General features: G+C 34.4%; 1 protein-coding gene across 1 annotated transcript in view; it reads left to right on the top strand.

Moving 5' to 3' along the window:
* The first annotated feature begins 814 nt into the window (after nucleotides 1-814).
* LOC126888883 (uncharacterized) overlaps nucleotides 815-10,277 on the top strand; it is a 173,871-nt gene continuing 164,408 nt past the window's right edge. Inside the window, exon 1 of the mRNA XM_050657316.1 lies at nucleotides 815-1,012. Coding sequence (XP_050513273.1) covers nucleotides 984-1,012 — 29 coding nt within the window. The 5' untranslated portion in view covers nucleotides 815-983. The remainder of the gene's footprint in view (nucleotides 1,013-10,277) is intronic.

The raw sequence follows: 10,277 nt of genomic DNA, 5'->3' as shown, positions 1-10,277 counted from the left end.
CCCAAGTCGGGTGTCGTTGTCAAAATACAATAATAAAATCATTTTTAGGTAAAATTGTGGCTTATTTCCCATTTGAATATACTTGATTATAAAAATGCCACAAGAAAATAGCTTCAGGACAACATTAAATATCCTTTTCAATTCTGATAAACAAATTCAACGGTTTCTTATGGATTTTTGGCTGCTGATTACGAATTTCGAGGGTGGATTAACGTGAGACGTAAGTTTATTCTGTGCTTAAGGGTGAGCGACATACACCATTTTGTTCTGTTCTTAGACACAAGATACAGGATGTTTTGTAAAGAATGGGCCATTGCTTCACCTTAGATTCTTGGGATTAAAATAGGTCGATTTGAGCTAACTTACTTTAGTACAAAAGTTGATAATAACCGAAATACAGGGTGTCAAATTTAAACTTTTATTTTATTTATTCTTGAATATTTCCTGGCAGGCATGGGATAAAAACACAAAATTTGGTAAGCGGGGATTTTTTAGGACAAGGAATCTAATTATGCCACCAAAAATGATGTATTACCCAGAGAGCGCCACATACGTCTTTTTGAATCAAAACTTTCATTCTCGTAATATTTCTACTTAAAAAGGTATACCTCATTCATCTCGGTAAACTCAACGGTTTTCGAAATAAACGCATTTGAAATCTGCGTTTTTTAATAAAATATGGTTTCACAAGTACTGGTAGTACCTGTGTCGTAGCCCCCAGGTCGCTACTGCCACTGGTTTAAAAGTCTTCTACTATTTGATTATGGTAGCGGTGCATCGTATCACATGCTGTCTTGATTCAGAAGACCAAGAAGCTTCGCAGGTCGCGGTACTACCGTGCTTCGAGTCGCAAAGAGCGATTTTTTAACGAATTTACCGGCGTACGCTGACAGTACCGCAAGTTGTAATGTGTTGTTGATTTCTGAGGAGGTGATGTGATTTAGTTTTGTTATTGAGATTATTGCCGTTAGAACTTTTTGACGATGACGTTAAGGGAACTAAAAAAGAAAAGGTAGGTGAATTATTTTAATTTTATATGGTTTTTTGGTCGAGAATGTAAACAAATGATAATAAAATGGAATCTGATTAACAAATTTAAACATATACGAATTTGAATATAATTAGGAATAATTTAATAGACTACTCTATACCTATAGTGGGTATAAGTGCCATAGTGTCTTTTAAGAAATTTGATTTAAACAAAATAATAATACTAAGTACCTCAACCAATCAAGATAAAGTAATAAGTTATATATCTATGGTATTCCTGGAGCCTCTGCCACATCCCACATTTTGATCTCCATCTGTCTCGCTGTCTCCGCTGTCTTGGCAATGGCTAGATCCCGAGATGCCATTGCCAAGACAGCGCTGGATTGGAATCCTCAAAGCCAGTGTTCTTCAATCTTTCTGATTTCGCGACCCCTTTACAGTTTGAAATATTCTGACGACCCCCTTGTGTTATAGGAAACCAAAGAAATAATGTAATTAAAAGACTACATACGTTAAGTAGTGATTTTTTCATATTTTGGTACATTTATCTGTTATTCACGCGGGCAAAAATTAAAGAACAGCCCACATTTTGTTTTGCAGTTTGACGAATCTATTGATGTTTCCGACTTTGCACAGTTTGTAGTATGTGCGCGCTTTGAAGCAGATGCCTGTACGTATCACTGAAGCAATCTTATTTTGCAAAATAACTCCTGCAAACACTACTAACAAGTGTTTGTACGATATGTTTTTGGAAAACATTTGTGACTACAATATTCATTTGAAAAAATGTATCGCTATTTGTAGCAATGCAATGGTGCTAAAGCTATTACTGGCAAAAATAGGGAACTCATTGCAAAATTAGATCGATAATGCCAAACATATCCTGAAAATACTGTTTTTTTTATTGACAGGCTCTATACTCCTGTCGCCAGGGGGGTACAACGGCCTCCTGTATTCAGATGGACTTACCCAAGTTTTTTTTATGTATTTTGACCCGTAGAACACGAATTTTTTGGGTAACAGTTGATTCGGATGTCGATAAGATTGTTATAAACAAAGAAGTTGAGGAATTACATAACAGCGATTTCTCGCAAAACAAAACATGTTTTTTTATTTTTTGGGCCATTCTAACCAAAAAGTGTTCCTACAAATTTTTTCGTAGGATGCATAGTTTTCGAGATAAACGCGGTGGAACTTTCAAAAAATCGAAAAATTGCAATTTTTGTGCCCGAATAACTTTTGATTAAAAAATAAAATAGCAATTCTGCTTACCGCATTTGAAAGTTCAAGTCAAAATATATCGGTTTTAGTTATTTGCATTGCTAAAAATTTATTATTTTATTGTTAAACAAAAGTATAAACACCTAGTGCTGGAGTGATGTTTTCAATGATTTCTCATTTAAAATCGAACGAGTAGGTAGAGTAGGTACAAGTGCAAGCGAGGCTATTTCTACGTAGCAAACGCATGTATTAGGCACGGGAAACACTATGTGTTTATAGCTTTTTTTTAGCAATAAACACATAAACTTTTAGCAATGTATATATTCGAAATCGATAGAATTTGACTTGAACTTTCAAATGCTTTCAAATTCTGCTTCACAAAGCAGAATTGCTATTTTATTTTTTAGTCAAAAGTTATTCGGGTTCAAAAATTGCAATTTTTCGATTTTTTGGAAGTTCAACCGCGTTTATCTCGAAAACTATGCATCCTACGAAAAAACTTGTAGGAACATCTTTTGGTTAGAATGGCCCAAAAAATACAAAAACATGTTTCCTTTTGCGAGAAATCGCTGTTATGTAATTCCTCAACTTCTTTGTTTATAACAATCTTATCGACATCCGGATCAACTGTTACCCAAAAAATTCGTGTTCTACGGGCCAAAATACATAATAAAAACTTGGGTAAGTCCATCTAAATACAGGAGGCCGTTGTACCCTCCCTGGCGACAGGACTACTAGGTGCTAAGTTAGTACCTTCTGATTTAAATGCCGTGCGTAAGGACGTAATAAAAATTGTGAATTCTCTCAAAGGTAAAGCTTTCCAAACCCGGCTATTCAGAATCATTTGTGAAGATATGGACTCGCTTCATCAAAATCTTCTTTATTACACAGATGTCAGGTGGCTATCCAAGGGGAAGGTATTGACAAGAGCAATTTCGATCATGAAACTTCGATATCAAGATGGAAACTAATAAAGAAACAAAAACCTCAAGACAAACTTGACATTCAATCTTTGAAAACGATACAATACAACATATAGTACAGAAATAATTAAAAAAAAATTAGCAAATATTGATCATCGTAGGATTACCGAGTCCGATGACGTAAACGTCCTGTGGAAAACTATTAAATATCAAGTAAACACCGTAACAGAAAAACACCTAAAAGCATCTCTAAAAGTAACAAACATAAATGGATAACAGAAAAGATTTTACAATTAATAAACAAACGAAGAGGTTCCAAAGGAAAAAATGACGTGGACAGAGAATACAAAAGATTAATCAAAAATGAATAACCATTTTCTTGATTTACTTGTTTACTCTGATTGGAGTACGAAGGGAACCATTCTCGTTGGAACTTTACCGCGCTGAGCAGATGGGACGTGAATTATAAATTGTAAAATTTCCTCATCTTCCTTAGTCTCAACATCCGTTATGGCTTGCAAATTTTAGAAGCCTCGGAGGTGTAACCGGAGAAGGTTCCCATTGTTTTCAATCAAGTGGTATGTAGAGTAATATTTTTGATGTTGTTTTATGTGCTATTAGAATAGAATAATTCGAAAAAAAAAATAATAACCGAGGCAATGCATGGCTAGAAAAATAAGAGAAATGGCTGGAATCAAAATGCGTTGAAATATAAGAACTTTCACAGAAGCACGATATTTTTTTAATTCGCTTAGAAAGGTAATTATGTAGAGTTGATATAGACTAACAAGAGAACAACCTCACACACCATCCTAAATACGGATGACAAGCTGCTGGAATCGGACGAAGATAAACAGAAATAAAGGGAAAACTATATCATAATACTTTTTAACGGCATACGAGAAGAACCAACAAGATTGGATAATAACAAGGAAAGACCAGAAATTCAGCATTTTCACTATCGTTAGAAACGTAATAATTTTAGTTTAAAATAGAAATTATTTTTAAAATGTGCGGCCAAATTTGTTTTAAATAGTTTACTAGTCTTGATCAATATAAACGCCCCAATACAACTACAAAAGAAAGTTTTCTAAATTATACTTTTAAATTTCAATTTACGCATATTCTTTAAGAAAATATTTGTTAATAAATCCAGACTTTGTCTAGAGCGAGAATGTTAATACAGGGTGTTTCATTAATAATTGTCCATATAGTAACTGGAGAAACCTTATCACAAAATACGAAGATTTAACCTAAAACACTTAAATAAAATGTGGTTCCTTACTGAGTTACAGGGTGTTTTATCTAAAAATTTAAAAACTATTTTTGCTTAGCATTTTAAAACTATTCGACGTATCCTTTTTATACTTGGCAGAAAGTGCGACTACTAGACACTCTACTAAATTATGATAAACAAACGTTTCTAGCTACTACCAGAGGCGTACGACAGGGGATGGTGAATGGTTGACCCTTCTCAAATTCTACGCCACTGGAGGAATTACTATTTAAGTGCCATTTTTAGATTCTACAATACTTTGTACGTAAATAATATACTCTTAATTGGTAACGATAAAGTCATTCGTTTTAGAGATATTTGAAGTTAAATATAAAACGGCACAGTTATTTTGATTAATTTATATGATTCATATGATTAAGATATAAAAATTATTTGTACCCAGTACTTTAAAACTATTTGGCGTATCCTTCTCATACTTGGCAGAAAGTGTAGATACTATACACCCTACTAAATTAAGATAAATAAACGTTTCTAGCTATTACCAGAGGCGTACGACAGGGGATAGTGGCTGGTTGACCCTTCCCAAATTCTACGCCACTGACGAAATTGTTATTTTAGTGTAATTTTTTGATTTTGCAATAGCTTTTATGTAAATAATTGACTCTTCATTCGTAACGATAAAATGATTAGTTTTCGAGATATTTGAAATTAAAAATGACGCGACACAATACACTGATCAAAATAACCGTGTCGTTTCATTTTTAACTTCAAATATCTCGAAAACTAATGACTTTATCGTTACCAATGAAGAGTATATTATTTTCATGGAAAGTATTGAAGAATCCAAAAATTGAACTAAAATAGCAATTTTGCCAGTGGCGTAGAATTTGGAAAGGGTCAACCATTCACTTTCCCCCGTCGTACGCCTCTGGTAATAGCCATAAACGTTTGTTTAACATAATTTAATAGCTTGTACAGTACGTATACTTCCTGCCAAGTATGAAAAGGATACGTCGAATAGTTTTAAAATGCTGAGCAAAAATATTTTATAAATTTTTAGATAAAACACCCTGTAACTCAGTAAGGAACCACATTTTATTTAAGTGTTTTAGGTTAAATCTTCGTATTTTGTGCTAAGGTTTCTCCAGTTACTATATGGACAATTATTAATGAAACACCCTGTATACGATAATTTGCATGTTGTTTATATTTGTATATGTATTTATAAAGGAATCCGATATTTTGTTTATATAGAAGTGGTTTTAGTTAAATTTGCTACAAATTTGAATAGAGGTATCTTTGAGCAAGTGGATCAAAAGTTATCATTTCCTCATGACTCAGAAATCAATCGTTTCTGAGTTACAAAGTTCCAAAGTATCGGCTTTTAGCCCATTTGAATAATACATCTGGATCTTTCCTTTTAAATTCATTTCGAATAACGTGTCCGAAGTATTGTACCTAACTTTCGAGATGTGAGGGCCTTCAGTACCTCTTGGTTTTTCTTCATTCTTCCGAGGAACTTTTCGTTTATGACCCTATCAGTCCACGGGGTTTTAAGTATTCTCAGATATAGCCACTTCTTCTTCTTCTTCTTCTTCTTCTTCTTCTTCTTCTTCTTCTTCTTCTTCTTCTTCTTCTTCTTCTTCAGCCTTCAGTAATCCAACTTTGGACATAGGCCTCCCCCAATTCAATCCAGTGTTGTCTATTTTGCGCCACCTGTTTCCAGTTGTGTTCTCCAAACTTCTTTATGTCATAGGCCCATCTCATTTGTGGCCTTCCTCTAATTCTTCTTCCTAACCAAGGTCTCCATTGTTATATTTCGTGATTCCATCTTTTATCCTTCAGTCGGGCATTGTGTCCTGCGAAGCTCCATTTTAATATGGCAGCATGTTCTCCTGCGTCTTTTACTTTGGTTTTGCTTCTAATCCAAGCCACATCTCATATTAATATTAGTTAAAATTACTTTCAAGAACTTCGTTATTACTTTGTCTATTTGATAAAAGAAATGGGGAAAAAAGAAATCTAAATATTATGTTATGCAAACGACGCCGCATTAATCGCCGAGACAGAAGACGATCTCCAAAGATTAACACACATCTTCAATACAACAGCCAAGAAATGCAATATGATAACATCAGCAGAAAAAACCAAATGTATGACAACATCTAAAAACCCACTACGATGTAAAATCAAAATTGATGGGAAAATAATAAAGCAAGAAGCAAGGTTTAGATATCTGGGAATAGATATAACCAGTTACGGAGATGTTGAAGAAGAAGTACGACAACAAATCTTAAAAGCAAGTAAAGCGGCGGGATCTCTTAATGACACAATCTGGAAGGACAAACACCTAACACAAGACACAATAGCAAGAATCTATAAAGCAGCAATTAGACCTATATTGACATACACGGCGGATACAAGACCTAACACGTCTAAAACGAGACGACTACTAAAAACAACAGAGATGAAAATATTCCGACGAATATCAGGGAAAAGTCTGTTGGATAGGGAGAAAACCAAACCATAAGAAGATCATGCAATGCAGAACACATAAATGGATGGTGACAAAATGGAAACAGGAGTGGAACGAACACATTCGTAAAATGGCAAAGGATAGGATATTACGAATAGCACGATATAAGTCACCAAATGGACGAAGAAGTATTTACAGATCAAGAAAAGATGGTGCGATAACTTAAACAATTTAGGAGGCTAATATTGAAAAAGAAACAGGATTTAAAGCCTACATCTTCTTCTTAACGTGCCCTATCAAGTCCCCTTGACGTTGGCGATTAACATGGCGAAACTGTCTCTGTCTCGAGCTATTCTAAATAGGTGTTCTGCTTTCTTTATTCCTGTCCACTCCCGGATATTCTTCAACCAAGAGGCCTGCTTTCTACCAATTCCTCTGCGTCCTTCGATTTTACCCATCATAATAAGTTGAAGAATATTATACCGGTCTCCCCTTACTACGTGTCCAAAATAGGCCATCTTTCTATATTTGATGTTATCAAGCAGCTCGCGGGTAGCATTTGCTCTCTTAAGAACTGCCACATTTGTCAGCATAGCCGTCCATGGTATTTTTAGAATACGTCTGTGCAGCCACATTTCAAAGGTCTCCAAACGGTTAATGGTGGATATTTTTAATGTCCATGCTTCGACACCATACAAGAGGACTGACCAAATGTAGCATTTAAGCCTACATACAAGAATGAAGGAAGAAGAAGAAGAAGACAAAATATTGATTTATACACATTTAGGTTTAAAAATTTATTTAATTATAAAGAAAGACAATTTAAAATTTAATTTCGATACAGAGACCACCATCATTCGCTTATACATGTTTCATCCTTTTGGACTCCTCAAAATGACTCGTGGTGTGCTCTCTCAATCGAAACCAAATCTTTCTCTCGTGTTGCAACAAACTCAACAGCAACATCTATTATAAACAAACTAAATCCAAAAAACACTGAAAACGTTTGTTTTCTATACTTCCAGAAAATTTATTACAACCATGTGACTACAGCTGTTTCGGCAAAGTGCCTTTCTCAAGTGATTTAGTTTACTATGGGTTTGCCTTTTTAAAGTCTTTAACTGAAGAGGTTGAGGAGTGGGGAGCTGTTTGTCTCGAGTTGGTCATTTAGAATTATATCTTAATATTTCAATTTATTAATTTCCATAGATTCTAACAAAGAGTGCTTAAGGCCTTTATTTTGAATATGCAGAATTTGAAACTGTTCATTAAAAGAATGATTATGATCTAGAATCTGGAAGGTAAAGTGCGTATGTAGAAGTGTCTGTTTTTCTATTGTTGAAAGCCCTTTTGTGTTCTGCTATCCGTTTGTTAAAGGTTCTGCCAGTTTGACCGATATAAGTTTTCGGAGAGTCACCACAAGTTAGTTTGTAGACACCACTCTGTAGTTGTTTTCTCTTTCGGCTCTTATTGTTCGTAATATATTTGCTGTTGTTGTTGTTAGTTCTGAAAGCTGGTGTTATTCCTTCCTTTTTTATGTACAGTGGAACCCCGATAAGTCGGCCCCCGATAACCCGGAACTCCGGCTAACCCGGACCGATTTTTATCAGACAAACATTTCAACAATAAAAATGTATTGCTGTTACAAAATCTCGTGAACCTAATTCATTCATTTGGTGACGTCAATATACGAACGAAACGATTGAATTCGACATTACTGAAAATATCAGGGTGCAGATGGGACCCTGTCGCGCAATTCGCAGCAAATAAAATAGTCGTATGTTTTTGGCTTCATTTTATTTCGGTTATACATACATACGCATTTTCAAGGTTCACGAGGTTTTGTACCAACTCTATGTAATATAATATTTGAGAGATAATGGGTATTTGTGTAATTTGAACTACATATACCATAGTAAAAATGACTCATGGCACAACACATTCATTGTCGTGTTATCGAAAACAACAGGCACTTGTATTATCCTTTATTTATTTGAAACTTTCTTAGCATTGTTTAGAAAAGACTATTAAAATTCTTTTTTTTTACAATGGTCTTAGTCATCACTGTTATTAAATAACATAACATCAGAGACGGTATTGTGTGTAGTAAAGCCGTAGTGTTCGCTTCCGTTCTAAATCGTTCGTAAATCTATTCAGATTTTGTGTGCGTGTCGTTTGTCTATAAGGGCAACAAAACGTAAAAATGTTGTAGTGACAATGGAAAAGAAACTAGAAGCATTAAGTAGAATTGATAAAGGTGAATCTTGCAGCATTATATGGTGTCGGTACATCTACAGTATCGGATTGGATGAAAAATAGAACTAAAATCGAAGAATTTTTTTTTCAAAATGATAACAAAAGACAGTTTGGACAATCGGTGCAAAGCTAATAAAGCTAAGAATGAGACTCTTGACGACGCTTTGTATGTGTGGTTTTGTGTGGAATGCGAACGTGGTTTACCATTGTCTGTGTGACAATTATAACGGAGTTTATCTGTAAGCATACCATATTTTATTAATTTTTACCATTATCTCCGGCTAACCCGGATTTTCGATAACCCGGATCGGCCGCGGTCCCGATTAATCCGAGTTAACGGGGTTCCACTGTATCTGGTTATTTTTGTTGTTATCTTGCCAGTATATGTGATAGAGCAGAAGGTACTGGGTTCTTTCTGTGGTGGTGGATAAACTATTTTCAGGGCTTCTTAAGGAGTTTTTGGTTTAAAATTTTGTTAATAATTGTTTGTTCGTTATAGCCATTATTTAAGTTTGAATTATGTTTGAATTTTATAATTTTGTCAGCCCCGACAGTGAGGTGCTTTTGTCAGAGCGTATGTAGATGGTTTTATTCTAACGTTTAAAGAGCTTAACATGTCATTTAATACAGTTTAATACATATTTATAAAGTTTATTTAAAGAAAATTATATACATGCAATTGTGTGTGCGGTTCCCATAAAACTAGAACGATAATTACATGTTAAATCGAATGACAACAAAAACAGAACTAAACTGCATAACCCAAAGTCAGACAAGCATGAAATAATACGTCAGTCGGTTTATTGAAACTAAGAGCAAAATATCGTAGGAGAAATTATTTTTTACCATATCGTTACTTGAAAGTACTTTAATCATTAAATTTTCTCTACTCATCAAGTAATCGGTGTCGATTGACGTTTTTGTTCTTTTGTTTCACGCAAAGTCCGACATTTGTCCTAGATTGTATTTCATTTCCATTAGCAATAAACTAAGAATTTTACTCTCTTTGCTTTTCTAATGCGTATACACTGTGGCTGCTTTTTGTACCACCTGGCGTTTTTCGACATTTTCTATTAGAATACACTTCTCCAAAAAATTAATGAACCACCTTAAAAATTGGTCATTTTTAATGTCTCGAATTTTCTAAACATGTTATCCGATTCAAGTGATTTTT

Source organism: Diabrotica virgifera, chromosome 7, assembly GCF_917563875.1.
Source record: "Diabrotica virgifera virgifera chromosome 7, PGI_DIABVI_V3a".
NCBI lineage: Eukaryota > Metazoa > Arthropoda > Insecta > Coleoptera > Chrysomelidae > Diabrotica > Diabrotica virgifera.
The sequence above is the reverse complement of the archived record's forward strand: the minus strand, read 5'-3'. Positions and strand labels throughout refer to the sequence as shown.